Source organism: Neoarius graeffei, chromosome 7, assembly GCF_027579695.1.
Source record: "Neoarius graeffei isolate fNeoGra1 chromosome 7, fNeoGra1.pri, whole genome shotgun sequence".
In the NCBI taxonomy this organism is placed as follows: Eukaryota; Metazoa; Chordata; class Actinopteri; order Siluriformes; family Ariidae; genus Neoarius; species Neoarius graeffei.
The window spans coordinates 68,207,999-68,229,097 of record NC_083575.1 but is presented as its reverse complement, the minus strand read 5'-3'; the positions used below and the strand labels follow the sequence as shown (position 1 = coordinate 68,229,097).

Below are 21,099 nucleotides of genomic sequence, written 5' to 3'. Positions count from 1 at the left end.
TCTGAATTCCTCATGACTGGGTTGGTATTCGTCTTCCACTAGTGCTTTCAGCACCGCCCTGGCGGTCTGGAGTGAAGGAAATAGAACGCTGGTTACGAATGTAACTGTGGTTCTATGACTAAGTGGAAGACCGCCAGGGTCTTTGGTCACTTGGATTGCGCGAGAATGATCTTGAGGCCAAATGATGTAGGATGTTGCCTTATATAGGCAGGCACGTCATACGTCATGACAACTTTTGTATGCGATTCTCGAAACGCGCGGATGCAAAGATCCTTCCACTAGTGCTTTCAGCACCGCCCTGGCGGTCTTCCACTTAGTCATAGAACCACGGTTACATTCGTAACCAGCGATTTGATCAGTAAAAACTTTCAAAAGTAAAAACTTGTCTTCCGGTTGATTAATTAACCAATAATAACTGCTGGAACTGAAACTCGCCTCTGTTTTATTGGTAAATCTGAAAAGGTGTCGATAATTATGGACTGTCCATAATTGTAGCCGCCGCTCTATCCATCTATATTCATATATATATATATATATATATATATATATATATATATATATATATATACACACACGAGGGTAAGTTAAAAAGTTCTAAGACAGATGTTCAATTTGTCTTAAAACTTTTTGACTTCCCCTCATATATACAGTGTGTGTGTGTGTGTGTGTATATATATATATATATATATATATATATATATATATATATATACACACACACAGTGGCATGCAAAAGTTTGGGCACCCTTACTGAAAATGTCTGTTACTGTGAATAGTTAAGTGAGCAGAAGATGAACTGATCACCAAAAGGCATAAAGGTAAAGATGACACATTTCTTTTCAGCGCTTTCTGCAAGATGTGTATTATTTTTGTTTTGTACAATTGGAGAGTGAAAAAAGAAAAGGAACACCATGCGGAAGTTTGGGCACCCCAATACATTTGAGTTCTCAGGTAACTTTTACCAAGGTTCCAGACCTTAATTAGCTTATTGAGCTGTGGCTTGTTCAAATTCTTCATTAGGAAAGGTCAGATGATGCAGATTTCAAAGCTGTATAAATTCTCTGACTCCTCAAACTTGTCCCTAAAATCAACAGCTATGGGCTCCTCTAAGCAACGCCCTCGCATTCTGAATAATAAAATAATTGATGCTCACAAAACAGGAGAAGGCTACAAGAACGTAGCAAAGTGTTTTCAGGTAGCCGCTTCCTCAGATTGTAATGTTATTAAGAAATGGCAGTTAACAGAAACAGTGGAGATCAAGGTGATGTCTGGAAGATGGAGAAAACTTTCTGAAAGAACTGCTCGTTGGATTACTAGAAAGGCAAATAAAAACCTGTTTGACTGCAAAAGAGCTTCAGAAAGACTTAGCAGACCCTGAAGTGGTGGTGCGCTGTTCTACTATGCAGTGACACCTGAACAAATATGACCTTCATGGAAGAGTCATCAGAAGAAAACCTTTCTTGCATCCTAGACACAAAATTCAGCGTCTGAAATTTGCAAATGAACATCTAAATAAGCCTGATGCATTTTGGAAACAAGTCCTGTGGACTGATGAAATCAAAATAGAACTTTTTGGCCACAATGTGCAAAGGTATGTTTGGAGAAAAAAAAAAAAGGTGCCAAATTCCAGGAAAAGAACACCTCTCCAACTCTGAAGCATGGGTGTGGATCGATCATGCTTTGGGGTTGCGTTGCAGCCAGTGGCACAGGGCACATTTCAGTGGTCGAGGGAAGCATGGATTCGAATAAATACCAGCAAATTCTGGAAGCAAACATCACACCATCTGTAAAAAACTTGAAGTTAAAAAGAGGACGGGTCCTACAATAAGACAATGATCCAAAACACACCTCAAAATCTACAATGGAATACCTCAAGAGGCACAAGCTGAAGGTTTTGCCATGGCCCGCACAGTTCCCTGACCTAAACATCATTGAAAATCTGTGGATAAATCTCAAAAGAGCAGTGCATGCAAGACAGCCCAAGAAACTTGTAGAACTGGAAGGCTTTTGCAAGGACGAATGTGTGAAATCCCCCAGGTAAGAACTGAAAGATTATTAGCTGGCTACAAAAAGTGTTTACAAGCTGTGATACTTGCCAAAGGGGGTGTTACTAGGTACTAACCATGCAGGGTGCCCAAACTTTTGCTTCGGGCCCTTTTGCTTTTTTGTAATTTTGAAAATGTAAAAGATGAAAATAAGAAAATTGTTTTTGCTTAAAATATAAAGGGAATGGGTCATCTTTAACTTTATGCCTTTTGGAGATCATTTCATCTTCAACTTAACTGCTTACAGTAACAGGAATTTTGACCAGGGGTGCCAAAACTTTTGCATACCACTGTGTGTATATATATATACACACACACACACATTCTATCCACATTCACTGGATATGAGCAATCACATGCTTTGCTTGGCTACTCTACTACTAGGCTATCAGCTCATATACCGTGAGTAGAGAAAAACAAAATGACCGAACATGTTGCTGAAACAACTGAGAATGAAATAAAAACTCTACTCGAAAACAAAACCCCCCAAAAATACAAAAAAGCAACAAAATATGGAACAAAAGTATTTGATGGTAAGAACTTATCTTTTTTTATTTTTCAAGAATTATTATTAGAGTATTTATACAAAAGTTTTTATTTATCGAATTTGCAAAAAAATAAAAATGCTCTTTCTCAAAATCCAGTGAATGTGGACAGAATAAAACTGTTATTCCACTCAATCTCGTCATACATGGCTTACAGCCAACTTGGCGTGACACGCCTTGTCAGCTATCAGCTCAAGTACGACTCGATTTCATGGAGTAACTGTTAAACTATATATATACACACGTGTGTGTGTGTGTGTGTGTGTGTGTGTGCGCGCGCATCTAAGCTGCTTGTCAGGCTTAGATTTACTAACAGCTTGGTGGCTAGGGCAGCTAGCTACAGAAAACAAAAACCTGTATTAAAAACCTCCCCCACCTGTATAATCTACACTCCTTTTACTGGAAAGGTCTACTGATCACATACGAATTGGTGAGAACTGCTATGTCATTTTGACTTCTATTATACAGACAGACCAATAACTGAACTCAACTGGGTCGAAGTAGGAATGGAAAGGGGGGGGGCCGGGTGTACCTAGATTGAGCAGTCAAAGCAGTAGAAATGGTTGAAGCAGCAAGCGACAGGTGGCGTGGCCCCTCATTGGGGAGAATGGGGGCCTCATGGGCCTTGTGAGCCACAGGGTCAGCTTGAGATACAGCCTGTGGCTCAGGGGGTGACACAAAGCTGCAGGAGACAGAGTTATAAAAGAGTTATGAAAGCCAGTGGATCAGTGACTGATAAGGAAAGCACCTGTGCGTCTGTAAATGTAATTTTATGACCTGCTTTTAGCTGACACACACAAAACCAAATATACCCCAGCCTGACTAATACAACAGGGGCAGCTAAGGCATGAAATACTATGCAACACTTTAAATCATTTTTCCTTCAGCTTCAATCACATATGATTGATTATTTAACCAGGGTATGAGCTCCAAGCTGGCTGAAAAGGAACCATTATTGATCAAGCACCTCAAAAAACAACAACAACAACAACAACAATAAAACATCATTTATGCACCAATAATGATACAGTGATGTTGCATGGAAGCATCGGTGGTCAAGGTCACTGCTGTTAAAATCAGGCTGAACATGTTAAGAGTTATAAATCAAATTACAGCATTATTTCGACTGGAGGACTGACTTTCAATTGCAATTCCATTGCAATTGAAAAGCTTTGCATAGAATCTGCAAGACGATTAAAACTCTGTTTACTGAGGATATTTTTCCAATTAAAAGATTTGTAAGTGAAATTATTATAAGAATCGCTTCAATTTAGGACGTTCTAGGAAATTCAGGAGACCGAAATAAAATGAGCAAAATCCATGGGTCTTGACCTACTGTACATGAACACATGTACAAATATGGAAATTTAGCTTTAATTTAAACATCAAACGTTGCACAAAGATTTGTTGCAAAGATCACACACGCATACCTGAGATCGAAATGACAAACCATGGAAAAGTAGGCAAAAGAGACACAATATCAATATGACAAGCAAAATCCAAGCATGCAGTATTACCTGACATGGCTAGAGCCTACAGAGGCTGGTTCAGCAGTCTGCTCAGGCATTTGATTGGCTATCTGCAGCTCAGTGGTGAACTGACTGGGCAAAGCTGCAGAAGCGGACAGAGCGACAGGAGCCGTGCTGGTGGAGACCGCAGCATGCTGGACAGGCGTACTGCACAGGAAGTTAGGGTGCATTGAAATCACACAAAAAGCCAAAGTCTTATTTATGTAGACAAACAGCAGCCCTGTGTCACGTGGCTGTCTGAAAAGAAACGCACATCTGCCGTGCATTTACATGCTTTAACCAGCGAGCTAATTTCTGCAAGACAACTTCATGAATATCATGCAAAACTAGAAATCGCAGTATTCCTCAGCCCAATGCAACAAAGTCCATCAAGGAAAGGGAGGAAAGGGAGGGTAGGGAAAAGGACAGGGTGAGAGAAATTAAAAGAAACTAGGAGCACTGACTAAATCATGGATCGCTAAACAACTAGTGAAGAAATCAGTAGCCTATTCGGTAAATGGAATGCACAGGGCAGAAGCCATGGTTTAACCAGATTTTGAGGACCTACTATCAATTATGTATAGACCAGGTGGCGTTCTATGGGTTTACAATGCTTTGCTGTGAATTATTGGCACTCTCTGTAAATAAAGCCAGTGTGCTGGGGGAAAAAAAAGTACTTTATAGCTTATTTGGTGGCTCCAACAGGCCTGGATAAATTGACAGTCGTACTGGGCCGTATTCAAAGCGACTTAAGTCAAACAAAATCATGTGAGTAGATCACTGGGGGACGTTATGCAGAGTATTCAGATTTAAATAGATGTTTAACTCATTTTTAGCTCATCTGGCCGCACGCCAGGCCGGATGAGCTTATGTGATCACGCGTCGTCCATCCACAATTTACTAAAATCGCTACTCCTCCTACAGGATTGATTGGATTTCGATCAAACTCGCATACAATATTCCCCAGGTGGGTGTGCATAAAAGTTGTCGAGACGGTGACGCCACCTGTCATATTTACGATTTTATGGGTGTCTGAAATTTTTGGGTGACTCGTCACATTAAACGCTACTCTTTGTAAACTGCTGCGACGTTTTCACTGAAACTCACCCAGAAGATTCTAAAGACATATACCACAGATTTTGATCAAACTCATGGAATGTTCCCCAGGTTGGTACGTATAAAAGTTGTCAAGATGATGTTGCCACCTGTCATATTTACGATTTTATGGGTGTTTGAAAAATTTTGGGTGACTTGTCACACCAAACACTACTGTTCAGAAACTGCTAGGATGTTTTCACTGAAACTCACCCAGAAGACTCTAAAGACATAGTCCAACAAGAATTGTTCACCAGGTGGCGCCACCTGCCATGGCTACGGCTACACAGGGGTCACATTTGTACGTTTGTAGACCGAAAAGATCTTAAAACCAGCTGTTAATTATCCATGATACACAAACTATAGACATGACAGTGGTTATAATGTTTGAAATGGTATGATCTGTATTGATTTTATTAGCATTACCTGTTTTTTAATCCTACCTCTGCCAAGACAAGCGCATCATCTATTATAAAATGTTACATGAACCATGGTCTTCTTTGTTCGTATTTGCAAAAGGTGCCAATAATTCAGCAGCCCTGTAGCAATATTTCCCTCTGAACAGAGACGTTATGGCTCAGAGACATTTCAAAACTGTTCATCACAGCTGGGCAAGCGTGCACTAAAATGAAAACGCAGCACAGACCTTTTTACATCACCTCAACACAGCAGTACCTCTTAATAGTTCATGTCGAACTATGGATCTGTATCTGTTGTTTTAAAAGTCCAGCTTTTTAAAAAATGGTGCGGTTACTGTTACAGAGTCATTTAGTTTGGATGTGTGGGTAACATGCAGCACAGACAATGGATGTGGGAGGAAACCAAAAGAAAGTGAATGGACGTGTGGGAAAAATGACAGTGGATATAAGTGCAACGAAGAAAGAAAATCATCTCTGTGATTAAAAGTGGATTGAGAAAATCTTTAATATTCCAAACTGCACACTTCAAATGAACTACAAACCAAATTTTAGTGACTAAAACAATTTACTTTAAGGAATGAATCCGTTGCTTGATTAATACACAGTATACTGATAAAGGATGGTGCTGAGGGAGAGTTGTAAGATTTACTGTATACATGAGATAATAAGATAAACAGCAGGCATTTAGCAGCAGCAACCTGGTGGTGGACTGATGGCTGACCCCTCATACACACAACCACCTCTCCCCACATTCTCTCCTTCTTCCCTCGGTTATAAACAGGGCCCCGTGATCACGAAAGTTGTACGATTCCTACCATGAGAAGGGCGAAAACAGACTGAGAGCAGATTGGAGGTGATGGTTTCTGGTCTTCACAAATCTCACAATTCTGTGGTGAACTTGTCAGATTATTCAATGCTTTTAGTGTTAGATGACTAGATGTGGAGGATGAGTGTGTAAACTGTGAGTGTACTAGCTGTATTCAGTAGGTGTGTATGTAGGCCATGTGTCATCATTAGTCGAGTGGAGGCAGAACGACAGGAGGGAAGAAGCATGAAAAAGGACACACAACAGAAGAAACAAGAGCGAGAACTATTTCAACTTCAGCACAAACTCAAGGTGTTGACTGATACTACTACTACTGCACCAGCATACACACACATGTAGACACACAGTGAGCAAAAATATTGTAAAGGGTGCATGAGAGAGAGCAAGCCATATATATATATATATATATATATATATATATATATATATATAAAACGTACATTATACAGTATGTGCAAGATGATTTACATTACGGTATCAACCTGTTCGCCATTGTGTTCAACGCACAAAAACCAGCAAGCAAGAGTACCATTTAAAGAATAATAAAAATAAGGATAATAAAAATAATCCATTAGTGTTAACATAATTTTGACTTTGACTAACCCATATATATATATATATATATATATATATATCTCATCTCATCTCATTATCTCTAGCCGCTTTATCCTTCTACAGGGTCGCAGGCAAGCTGGAGCCTATCCCAGCTGACTACGGGCGAAAGGCGGGGTACACCCTGGACAAGTCGCCAGGTCATCACAGGGCCGACACATAGACACAGACAACCATTCACACTCACATTCACACCTACGGTCAATTTAGAGTCACCAGTTAACCTAACCTGCATGTCTTTGGACTGTGGGGGAAACCGGAGCACCCGGAGGAAACCCACGCGGACACGGGGAGAACATGCAAACTCCGCACAGAAAGGCCCTCGCCGGCCACGGGGCTCGAACCCGGACCTTCTTGCTGTGAGGCAACAGCGCTAACCACTACACCACCGTGCCGCCATGAAAGAAAATACTGTTCCTAAAATAAAAATAATATTAATAATCTTGATTTAAAGATGGAGCCAATTTAGCACCGCTAATCTTACATTGGGCCATCTGAGGCAAAACAATACACAATAACTAAAACAGTTATTATTCACTGATATTCATCTCGCCTTCAACAAATAATTGTCAAATATCTCATCTCATTATCTCTAGCCACTTTATCCTTCTACAGGGTCGCAGGCAAGCCGGAGCCTATCCCAGCTGACTACGGGCGAAAGGCGGGGTACACCCTGGACAAGTCGCCAGGTCATCACAGGGCTGACACATAGACACAGACAACCATTCACACTCACATTCACACCTACGGTCAATTTAGAGTCACCAGTTAACCTAACCTGCATGTCTTTGGACTGTGGGGGAAACCGGAGCACCCGGAGGAAACCCACACGGACACGGGGAGAACATGAAAACTCCACACAGAAAGACCCCTGTCGGTCACGGGGCTCGAACCCAGAACCTTCTTGCTGTGAGGCGACAGTGCTAACCACTTCACCACCGTGCCACCTTCAGTTGACAATCAATTGTGTGTCAGTATTTTAGTGATCCATTCAGAGTCTTCACAGCGTTTAACGAAAATAAAGCTGTGCATTAGCATGTAAAAGACACATGGCTTATTAACATTAACTCTCGCCAACATGTGGGGTGATATGCAGGGTTGCCAGGTCTCATCAAAATTTCAACACCATCGACATCTCAAAAAGCCCAAAAAATTCCAGCGCTGGAAAAGGGAGTCACGTTTTTCTGTTCCTTGGAAACAAGTTGGCCGTGGTGTATGTGGGGGAAACTGGAGCACCCGGAGGAAACCCATATTTCTGATTTTATTTGTCAGAACAAGCTCGATTTGGCATAAAAACCCAACCCTGGCAACCCAGCTGGCATGACTCAAGGGGGTGTGTCTTTTTCTGTTAGCTTGCTATGCTGTGCAAGTCACGTAGTTCCCTGTTTTTTTTAAACCCCTATAGTCTTTTCTGATTCAAGATAAAGACAAAGTTACATTTTAGAGGAAGGCATGTGGGCGTGATTAAGTTTAAATGTTTATTACACCTCGTGTACTGGAAGTAGTGCTTTATGAATAGAAGCCTACATTATTATGAAGTCTGTTGAATGTATTGTTTAATATGACGATGCATTGAATTGAGAGCCTTGTATCAAATGATATTCCATACCGTACTGTTATAGCCCTGAGAGAAAAAGAGAGAGATATGCATATGCTGCCTATGAGAATAATTATAGTTGTAATAAAATCAAGACTTCTCCGTCCGTCAAATCAAGCCCCAGTTCAAACCTTGTATGAAACATTCCTTTGTTGACACAATAAATATGGGCTGTTAAAATCTGACTGGCTGTGGAGCTCATTTCTGGGCCAGAAAAATGTAAATAAATGCCTGAACTCAACAAGCTAGCCACAACCATGACATGGCATGACAAGAACTGCAAATCACATCTTTAAAATTCTTTAAATATTACATCTTTAGGGACACTTTACACATCACAAACAGCAATTTAAAAAAAAAAGTCTACAATTTGCAAATAGATTCTACGATTATAACGTACCATTTTTCTACTCAAGGTACATTTCAGTCTTTGAGAAGATGGCAATAGATTCATTTTAAGCATTACACCACCACCTGCTGACGAATTTTCCAAAGCACATGTGCAGACTGCTATTCTTGAGATCTATATTGTTTTTGTTCCAAACCCAGGAGCTTAAAGGAACAGTCCACCGTATTTCCATAATGAAATATGCTCTTATCTGAATTGAGACGAGCTGCTCCGTACCTCTCCGAGCTTTGCGCGACCTCCCAGTCAGTCAGACGCAGTCAGACGCGCTGTCACTCCTGTTAGCAATGTAGCTAGGCTCAGTATGGCCAATGGTATTTTTTGGGGCTGTAGTTAGATGCGACCAAACTCTTCTGCGTTTTTCCTGTTTACAAAGGTTTATATGACCAGTGATATGAAACAAGTTCAGTTACACAAATTGAAACGTAGCGATTTTCTATGCTATGGAAAGTCTGCACTATAATGACAGGCGTACTAACACCTTCTGCGCGCTTCGACAGCGCATTGATACGGAGCTCAGAAGGGTAATTTTGCACAAGGCCATCTGTCTACAGCAGAAAAAAAAAAAAAAAACACGTCTGGAAAAATCCCAAGGGAGTCTGGAGCCAGATTGATCCAGATTTGTGATGTCACGTGCGGATCCGCCAGCAGGCTGAGACACAAATACAGGAACACCTAATTTAGAGTATAGTCTCTCTTATTTCTTACCCTGGCAACAGTCGACTTGTGAATTGCTGATTTTCTTGGTCTTTTTCTCGGCTCTGCTTGGTCCTCGGCTTCGAGGGCCTCAGTGGATGCGGCACTTCGCCTTCTGTCAGGGGAGACGAACACAGCTGGCTCCTTTGGTGACGCTGACACAGATGGAGACGGTGTTGCTTTGGGCATTCTAACAGATGGAACCGTGTCTTTTTTCAGATCAAGTTGCTTCTTGAAGCCCATTTCCCACTGCAAATAGTTCTCAAAGTCGTTGGGCTTTATGAAGTGAGCCCCGCATATGATGCTGTGGTCTGTTGCCAGTTTTTCCAGGTGCCTTGCACGAAGCGCTCCCATTTGTCTCTCATTGTCCGGTCTTTTGGGAAACGATGAGTACTAATCCCATCAAGATTGGTGTTGCTACATCCTCCTACGATACATCTGTTAACCATTTTAATAATTACGCGATAACGTTGAAGAAATTTGCAGAAAACCACCAGGTCGTTTTCTCATAAACAAACCAATGCTGACATGGGATTCAGAGGGAGGCATCCCGCACGTGATGTCACGAAAATCAATGTTTGCCGGGAAATCCAAATGCAAAGTTTTTTCAGAGGCGGACCAATTCGCCTCAAATGGCTTGATTTCAATTGAACTTTTCTGGTATTGCGCAAGGTAAAAAAATTGCACAAAATGCAAAATGTGACAGATATTTGAGCAAAGTTTAATATAAAATAGAAGAATTACATTGATCTTGCTCCTAAATATACCCAAGATGTGCCCTTTAACAACAGTCATTGGTCTTTTCAGTGCTGGCTGGAACCTACAGGTAACTGAACGCTCCACAGAGTCTGGCCCATTTCCACAATGTCCTTAGTTAATTTCAGTCCTGGAGTACCATGCTGATTATTATTTTTCTTCTTGTGGAACCCACACAACTCCACTTGAATCAAATGATGAGACATCAGTTACTGTGATATTACTGTTAGTAAAGCATTTAACAGTCCTGGGTAGTGGTACTCCAGAAGAATTTAATTCACACAAACAAACCTTGAACTAGATCTGTCTGGAAAGCTGTTAAAGCCTTTCTAATCACTGCCTAACTACTGTGCGCTAATATACCAATATATGAGGCCAAGCACAAAACCATAAAATCGCATAAATTTAACTTCTGCATTAGGAACCAAATACACAAGTGTCCAAAACCTTTGATATTTACAACAACTTCAGAATGAATAATGAACTTATAATGAGTGGGGCTATATAGGGGTTATAAAGGTGGATAGTATTGAATGAAGCAGAGACAGGAAGACATTTTACAGACAGATGAAACTATAACAATTGGAATGAAATGACCAAGTGTGAGTTGAGAAAGATATTTGATGGGATGTTAGTCAATGAATGATAAATGACAAACAAAATATTAAATAATAATACAAAAATGCATGAGAAATTAAAACAAATACTGTACTAGTTATATATTTAATTAATTTTTTTCTTTATTTTTATTAATTAAAAGTCACTTCATGTCTTAAAGTAATGATGGATGTCGTTTCTCTTTACTTACTTGAGCGGTTCTTGACAATATAGATTACTACAGTTGTGGAATAGGGCTATTTACTGCATGTTTATTATTTACTATTTACTGTTTGATCTTAAACGCATTAAGAAGGCAAGAAATTGCACTAATTAACTTTTGAGGAGACACACCTATTAACTGAAAAGCATTCCAGGTGACCACCTCATGAAGCTGGTTAAGATAATGCCAATCATGTGCGTCATCAAGGTAAACGATGCCTACTTTGAAGAATCTAAAATAAGAAATATTTAGGGGGTTTAACATGTTTTTGTTTACCACATAATTCCATATGTTATTTCATAGTTTAGATGTCTTCAGTATTGTTCTAAAATGTAGAAAATAGTCAAAATACAGAAAAAAAAAACCTATGAATGAGTAGGGGTGTCAAACTTTTGACTGGTACTGTACACACACACACACACACACACACACACACACACACACACGCATCTCAAACAATTAGAATATCATGAAATAGTTCATTTTTTTCATAATTTAATTCACAAAGGTAAACTTTCATATATTCTATATTCATTACAAATAAAGTGAAATATTCCAAGCCTTTTTTTTCCCAGTTTTGATGATTATGGCTTATAGCTCATGAAAATCAGAAATCCAGTATCTTAAATTATTAGAATATTTTCTAATAACAATCTAAAAAGGATTTACAATACAGAAATGTCCAACTTCTGAAAAATATGTTCATTTATACACTCAATACTTGGTTGGGGTGCCTTTACCACAAATTACTGAATCAATGTGGCATGACATAGAGGCGATGAGCCTGTGGCACAGCTGAGGTGTTATTGAAGCCCAGGTTGCTTTGATGGCGGCCTTCAGGTCGTCTGCATTTTTGGGTCGTGTGTTTCTCATCTTCCTCTTGACAATAAACCATAGACTCTCTCTGGGGTTCAGGTCAGGCGAGTTGGCTGGCCAGTCAAGCACAGTAATATCATGGTCAGCAAACAATTTGGTAGTAGTTTAGGCATTGTGGGCAGGTGCCAAGTCCTGCTGGAAAAGGAAATCAGCATCTCCATAAAGCTTGTCAAAAGATGGAAGCAGCAGATGAAGTGCTCTAAAATCTCCTGGTAGATGGCTGCATTGATTTTGGACTTGATAAACCACAGTGGACCAACACCACCGATGATATGGCACCCCAAATCATCACGGACTGTGAAAACTTCACATCGGACTTCAAACACCTTGGATTCTGTGCCTCTCCACTCTTCCTCCAGACTCTAGGACCTTGATTTCCAAATGAAATGCAAAATTTACTTTCATCTGAAAAAAGGACTTTGCTCCACTGAGCAACAGTCCAGTTCTTTCTCTCCTTAGCCCAGGTAAGATGCTTCCGGCATTGTCTCTGATTCATGAGTGGCTTGATATTAGGAATGCAACAGTTGTAGCCCTTGAAGGCACCTGTGCATGGTGGCTTTTGATACACTGACACCAGCCTCAGTCCACTCCTTGTGAAGCTCTCCCAAGTCCTTGAATTGACTTTTCTTGACAATCCTCTCAAGGCTGCGGTCATCCCTGTTGCTTGTGCACCTTTTCCAGCCACCCTTTTCAGCAATGACCTTCTGTGGCTTACCTTCCTTGTAGAGGGTGTTGATGATCATCTTCTGGACAACTGTCAAGTCAACAGTCTTCCCCATGATTGTGGTTACGTGTACTGAACTAGACTGAGAGATGCACAGTATTTATACTGTTTTACTCACACTCAAAATGAAATATTATAATATTTTGAGATGTTTTTTTTAATATTTTGTGCTGTAGGCCATAATTATGAAAATTAAAATAGAGAAAAGTTTGAAAAATTTTAGTTTACATGTAATGAGTCTAGAATATATAAAATCTTCATTTTCTTAAATAACTAATGGAAAATATTGAACTTTTTCATGATATTCTAATTGTTTGAGATGCACTAACACACACACACACACACACACACACACACACACACACACACCGTATACTGTATATGCGCAAGTTAATTAAAAAAAATTTAATTTTGAACCAGTTCGCCATTTGACAACGTGCATCTATTCAGTGGGAAAACACTGGGAGTGACATCATCTTGAGTGAAGATATTGAGAAGTATGTCACTCAGATCTGTGATGTATTTCGTATGAAAAATACGAGTTTTTCAACATGAGCAGATAAACTTCATATCTTCAAGCCAACCTGTGATTTTCCTTTTATTACCGTATGTAGACACGTTCACACAATTCATCGATATCCTCATTAGTGATGTGATATATATGTAAATATATTTTTGATATTTGAGATTAAAACAAAAATGTTTAATTTTGTAATACTGCGTCAGTAACCTATTTTTACTTTTCGAGTATTTTATAGTAACAACTTTGATGCAATTCACCATGATTAAGCTAGTATTAAACTGTAAGACTGAATAGTGGGCATACAGATTGGCTTTAGTAGGTTAATAACAGTACAAATTACTGAAGGGGGGAAATCCTAGTTGGCATGGACTAACGTACATCTGAATTACAAGAGAACAGATTTTGTGGATGACTATGAGGCATGTTGTGTATGTACATATGACTGGATGAAGAAGAGAAAGAGAAATGAAGGCCAGGAGAAAGGTCAGCCATCAAGAGACACAATTGCAGATGAAGTTCCATGCAGTGCATGCAAGTGCGGGCGGAGGGAGGCTCAGCGGAAACAGAAAAAGCCCAGATGTGGATGGCCAAGCATTTAGCAGTGGCATCGATTTGAACCAAGACCAAACAGCAGCCAGCAACAACAGTCCATGGCACAGCCATCAGTATTTCCCTACATCACAACCAGACAAGCAGAATTACCTTCAGAAACAAGTTCTTGAAAGGCTTATCAAGACTTTACTCGCAAATACAGATTTCCTTCTTGACTCTATTATCTCTTTTGCTGGAAGGAAGCACAGATGGCCAACGGTGCAGAGATTGTTTGGTTTCCATCTCCCTGACAGGTCCTCTCAGCCACAAAGCAGCTCGACAGGGAAACTGCTATTCCTAGGATTTAAAACTAGCTCAGCTCCTATAATAGCTTGATAGATTTTGGCTTTTTTCCCCTTACGACTGTATCTATACCTATGACTAAAGTACTATGTCTCAGTATGTCTGGCTATACAGTGGTAAGTATTAGAAATGCTACTCCTGAAATACTAAACTCTACAAGCGACAGATGAGTGCAAAGGTTTACATCTCCTACAGTTTCTGTAGAAAATAAATGAAAACATATATATTCTAAAATTTATCTCCAGATAAAAAAAAAATTACAAAAAAGGTAGGGTAAGATCTAATTACAGCTGACCATAAACGCTGCACAGAGAACATGAAAGAAGATGGAGGCAGTTCATCTCATCTCATCTCATTATCTCTAGCCGCTTTATCCTGTTCTACAGGGTCGCAGGCAAGCTGGAGCCTATCCCAGCTGACTACGGGCGAAAGGCGGGGTACACCCTGGACAAGTCACCAGGTCATCACAGGGCTGACACATAGACACAGACAACCATTCACACTCACATTCACACCTACGGTCAATTTAGAGTCACCAGTTAACCTAACCTGCATGTCTTTGGACTGTGGGGGAAACCGGAGCACCTGGAGGAAACCCACGCGGACACGGGGAGAACATGCAAACTCCGCACAGAAAGGCCCTCGCCGGCCACGGGGCTCGAACCCGGACCTTCTTGCTGTGAGGCGACAGCACTGATGGAGGCAGTTGTTAAAGAAAAAAATGACTCCTGAACGACTTGCACATTCATCTTTATAATTAACACTGAAATTTTTAATGGCGTCAAAAACTTATTTTTAAATTAATTTCTGATGTGTTGGTTTTCTACAAGGGTGACATGGTGGCGTAGTGATTAGCATTGTCACCTCATAGCAAGAAGGTTCTGGGTTCGAGCCCAGCCGCCGACAGGGGCCTTTCTGTGTGGAGTTTGCATGTTCTCCCTGTGTCTGTATGGGTTTCCTCTGGGTGCTCTGGTTTCCCCCACAGTCCAAAAGAGCTAATTAGGCTAATTGGTATCTCTAAATTGACCGTAGGTGTGAACGTGAGAGCGTGAATGGTTGTGTGTCTCTATGTGTCAGCCCTGCGATGATCTGGCGACTTGTCCAGAGTGTACCCCACCTCTCGCCCACAGTCAGCTGGGATAGGCTCCAGCTTACCCGCGACCCTGCACAGGATAAGCGGTTATGGATGATTTTCTACATTTTCCACAATGCTGTGATAGTGGTGGCAGTGGAAATCAAAACAGATGTTTCCTCTCTACCTAAAGAGAATGATGCAGCAGAGCTTTAGTCCTTTAGTCTGTCCAGTTCTCTCACATCATCTATAGGGGCCTTTCACATGACCTTATCGTAACCTCGGATTTGTTTATGCAGCCATATTGCTGGGCAAGCTTTGTGTTTGACAATGACCGGTACAAGCGTATGCAGGTGATTGTAAGCCCAATTCAGAAATTATCTACAGATAAACTTGTAGAAGTTACACCTAAAAGAACAATGCCGGAGACCTGTAGTGCTTTTGGATGTAATAACAGACGTGGAGATAAGCGTGGTTTAACTTTTCACCGCTTCCCGAAGAACTCAGAAAAACGAGAAGAATGGCGAGCTGCAGTTAAACAGGAAGACTGGATGCCAACAAAGCATTTCTGTGTGTGTGGAGACCATTTTACATCAGGTTAGTATGAAAGCTCTGTGCACCTGTTATTTCTCCCAACACTTTTTTTTTTTTTAGCTCAAGGCCATTCAGTTAAAAAAAAAAAAATCCCATCAATCTAGATCTAGCCTCGGCTACTCAAGTTAACAGTCAACAAGTCCGTAAGTTGGCGTAACATGGACAGAACTTTGGTCTCGATAGTAAAGCTTTTGACAGGTTGTATGGTCACGACATATTTTATTAGATGCGATATATTTTATTTCTGTCAGAACCACTTTCGTCAAGGAACATTATTTACATTGTAATATTTGCAAAAAGTTGTATTTGGTGGATGGCTCTGTTCTGGGACTTCCCCACCCTTCCACATGCATACATGGAAAGCCTTGGAGCAAGGAGGGCAGCAGCAAACCCCCCCATAGGGTACAGAACAAAGCAGACATCAATGACAACAGAGATGGCATCGATTAAGGTCAGAATATGGGACCTCCCTGCCCTTCCATGTGCCTACATGGAAAGCCTTGAGGCAGGGAGAGCACCTCCCTGCCCTTCCATGTGCCTGCATGGAACGGCTAAAGCAGGGAGGGCGGCAGCAACAAAAATGCATGGATTAGGGATCTTAGCCTCTTTGACAAGGGCCAAATGCAATGGTTAGATGACTGGGTCAATACATCTCCAAAATTATAGGTCATGAAGGTGTTCCCGGTATGCAGTGATTATCATCTACCAGAAAGTGGTCCAAGGAAGGACAATCAGTGAACCACAACTGCTAAAAAAGTTAATGCTGGCTATGATAGGTGTTAGAATGCACAACACGTCACAGCTTGCTTTGTATGGGCTGAGTAGCTGCAGACTGGTCAGGACGCTCATGCTGATTCCTGTCCAACAAGGAAAGTGCCTGCAATAGGTATGTGAGTATCAGAACTGGACCATGGAGCAATGGAAGAAGGTGGCTTGGACTGGGTTGTGAGCCAGCATCAATGAAACGGAAATGACATTGATTAAAGTCACACACCATGAAATGGGAGTAGTTCAGTGGCGACTGGTAGTCTTTCAAACAGGGGAGGCTGGTCGGTTACGATATTTCCAGATTTTAAAAGAAAAAACACATCAATTTTGCCTCTGATCTGGCTGATTGTTGGCAGGGTCACAAACTGTGAAATAACAGGTTCTTTTGGCCCATTAGCCTACTGTCCAATATACATGATGTTGGGGGGGGGTATATTTTAACATTTTATATTTTAAAATTGTGGCATGCGGCATGTTGTTTAAAAATTGATCATTATTGAAAGCAGCTCTTTGTCAGGAACCTCAGCAGTAACAGCAGAGTGTTCTGGAATAGGCACAAGCACTGACCTTGGGGAGCCAAACATTGAGCTGGGTGCCACACATTTCATTCAATGACACTTTCCCTATATTTTACTTATTTTGACTGAGAAATGTTTTATTGACAATTTTGATAACCCTTCACTTTTAATCCAGGTCTGTAGTGTGAAATGTTCTCGGCTGTGTTTTTGTTTAAAAATGTTTTCCAAATTGTAGCTGTGTTTAATTCATATCCAGAGAAATATATATTCCAATATAATATACTCAGCATAAACATTTTAAATAGATTCTATATTTTTGGTCCATCCATGACATATTACTAAAGTAACCTATTTACTGTTGTTGATGTGGGTCACTTGCTGTTAGCCAATTCACTTTCTCGTACCAGGAGAGCTGAAAGGAACAAGTATTATTCCCGACCTTTTTCACCAAGTCAATTTGAGGCGTTGGTCTACCCTGCTCTTTAATTTTAATTTTTTCCTCGAAAGGAAGACTGGCAAATGGCTTCGCCAAAATTAAATCAGCAATGCTTGGCATCCGTGCGCAGCTTTCTTGCTAGCTGACTAGCCCCCTCAAGTTCAAGTTCAGTCACTCAAATAAACGAAATTTCTGGAACTAAGATAGCAAACTTGACAACACTATATTTACACTTTATTTACAATGAAAATATATACAAACTAAAAAAGCTGGTAGAAACCGTATGTAATGAATGAAATAAAAATGTAAGCTGAGCTCTTACAATACACCACAACACTTGCGAATCCACATGGGACTGAACTGAGATTCACCGCTGCCTGTCTATATTTGAAACGAGCTGTCAATCACGGAAACTGCCATGTCCCTCCCACTGTGAGGCTGGGAGTCCGTAGGCGGGCATTTTCGCAGTATTTGTCCAATAACCGTCTTGCATTTTGAGATTGAAAAGCGCATAGCTCCCAAATGCCACTGAAGTCCACTGAGGCTGGGAGTCCGTGAGACTCCGTGGGCGGGCGTTTTCGCAGTATTTGTCCAATAATCGTCTTGCATTTTGATATTGAAAAGCGCATAGCTCCCAAATGCCATTGAAGTCCACTGAGGCTGGGCTGCATCGTGCTGTCACGAGGGGGAAAAACTCACGCACACATTAGGCGAACTGGGGAAAGTTATAACGGAATGATTTCGCACTGTAGTTGGGTTGAGCACATATTTCTATGATTCTGGATCTGAAATAGCAATGTTATAAGGTCGGCTATAACATAAGCCTAGCACAATTCATCCTACACAATGTTCGTCATTTTTAGAGGAGGCTGATCCTCCCTCGTTGTCTTAGAGCAATCGCCCGTGGAGTAGTTGGGGTGGGTGTGGGTTGCAAAATGGCTTGCAAAGGAAGCAGCAAAGGTACCATAGGCAGGTTAAAGCAGCTTAAATAAGGTACTCTATGAGAGATTTGCCAGTAGAATGCATAGAAGGAAATCAGCTGGGCTGACAGCTGATGTGGGCTGGCTTGAGATCAGCTGCAGTCAGCTGATGTAGCTGGGATTGAGGGCTGAGCTCAACTTTGTGGCTTGCCAGAACTACGCTACACTCGATTTTGAACATTTATTAGACCTAATGCTTGGCGAGACTAGCAGCATGTTTATGTACTGATGATGTAGACAAGGCTAAACACCATAAACTATGCTAGATTTAAGCCCTGGCTTGTTTATTACTATTAGAAGTCCAAGTTTGAGCTTACTTTTGTCATAATAAGGTATTTTTCTTTATCGGGAATTTCCCATAACATTCCAGCATGCACAAAACCTGCCTCAAAATATTGGTCGGCTTACTTTTGTAAGCCTTTAGCATCTCCGGTATATTTAGAAGTCCCAAATACTAAAAAGTTCAGGATGTCGTAGTATCCCAACTCCGGTAGTGTTTTTGCTGTACACTTTTCAAGTGGAATAAATACATTTGTGGGTAAATTAAGAAGAAGCCTTTCTTTTTGTCACATGTACACTCAAGCACAGCAAAATTCCTCCTCTGCATTTAACCCATCTGAAGCAGTGAACACACAGACACACGTGAGCAATGAGCGCACACACACCCAGAGCAATGGGAAGAATAAATAAATACGCTTATGGGTAAATTACATGGATCTGTGATGCCTGCGTGTTTCAGCTTTTCAATGTAATGCAATCTGCTGGTATAATCTAAATTTTTAATCATTTCAAAGAGATTGTACTGACTGCAGTCATCTTGATTTTCGTTACTAACTATCGCAGGTATGTTTCCTTGTCTGCCCAGCAATACGGCAGACGCCGCACGATAAACAAAAATCTGTGACGTCAGTGAAAGGCCTCTATACACTCCGCTCAAAACAGATCACCTTTCAAAGCTGAAACTTTCATGCTAATTCCGCAATCAACACCACTCAATGCTCATCATCTTGTAGACTGCTAGCTAGTCGAGCCGAGCCAAGCCTCTGCCATAACTCAGCACAACTGCTTCATGTAGCTGCAGCATCACATTCTGGAGCTTTCAGTCCAATGTTTGCTGTGTCCACTACTTCCATGTTGGATTTCTCATTAATGAGACGTTGAACATTGCTGGAAAATGGTGCGTAAGAAAAAAAAGCTCGTCGTTTTGTTTTTTGGCATAACATTGAAACAAGACCATAATCCACTACACCACCGGGCGGCACGGTGGTGTAGTGGTTAGCACGGTCGCCTCACAGCAAGAAGGTTCTGGGTTCGAACCCAGTGGCCGGCGAGGGCCTTTCTGTGTGGAGTTTGCATGTTCTCCCCATGTCTGCGTGGGTTTCCTCCGGGTGCTCCGGATTCCCTCACAGTCCAAAGACATGCGGTTAGGTTAATATGGGACGGCCTTGGGCTGAGGTGCCCTTGAGCGAGGCACCTAACTCCCAACTGTTAGCATGGCTGCCCACTGCTCTGGGTATGTGTGTGTACACTCATTGCTCACGTGTGTGTGTGCGTTCACTGCTTCAGATGGGTTAAATGCAGAGAGGAAATTTCACAATTTGCGCTTTCTTTTTCTTCTTTCTTTAATCCTTTATGTTTGAGACTGAGGACTTCCCCATCAGCTCAGCACACAACTGCCCACTGCTAATATTTTAATACACCATTTGATCACGTTTATTATGTGTGATACCGAGGGAACATCTGTGAGTCATCGTCATTTTGCTCTGAGGGGATGCAAACCTTTGCACTCAACTGTAAACTCTCAGAACAGCAAATGTAGAACGGTTCAGTGGCTCCGTTTATATTCCTAAGTAAAGGAAGAAACAGATATGTCTAAGGCTTTTAATAGCTCTGCCTAGCATCATGTATTTTTATGAACTTCTATTTAAGATCTGCAAGAAAGAACTGGAAGCTGAAGATCACGTGATCACTGCATGCTCTGAGCACTAGATATCTGCTCTCACCATAAACTCTCTGAATGATAAATTATTCAGTAAACAAAGAGCGAAACCTTGCAGAAAATTTTTCTCAAACCCAATTACAACATACTAGACTAACACACGACTACCAATCTACTATTTAAGTGAAAATTACATTCACATATGAAAAAAAAAAAACACACAGACACAGACCCTAATAATCTCTATGGACCCTTTTCACGTGACGTCACGACAAACGCGGCCGCCATTTTGGACATGAACTACCAGTAGTCTACCACAGCCAACAACGAGGAACGACGGCGAAGCATCGAAAGGAATATAGCCATCAAAGAAAGTTTTTACTTTCAGCAAGACTTCCATCATGCCATTATATTGTTGTGCACCTGGATGTAGTAACCATCAACACGCAA

General features: G+C 41.0%; 1 protein-coding gene across 1 annotated transcript in view; it reads right to left on the bottom strand.

The window, feature by feature from the left end:
• The window catches only part of ldb3a (LIM domain binding 3a), a 157,591-nt gene that overhangs the window by 35,406 nt on the left and 101,086 nt on the right, over positions 1-21,099 (bottom strand). The window contains exons 10-11 of the mRNA XM_060924999.1: positions 4,108-4,266; positions 3,123-3,272 (exon numbers count right to left, since the gene is read on the bottom strand). Coding sequence (XP_060780982.1) covers positions 3,123-3,272; positions 4,108-4,266 — 309 coding nt within the window. The remainder of the gene's footprint in view (positions 1-3,122; positions 3,273-4,107; positions 4,267-21,099) is intronic.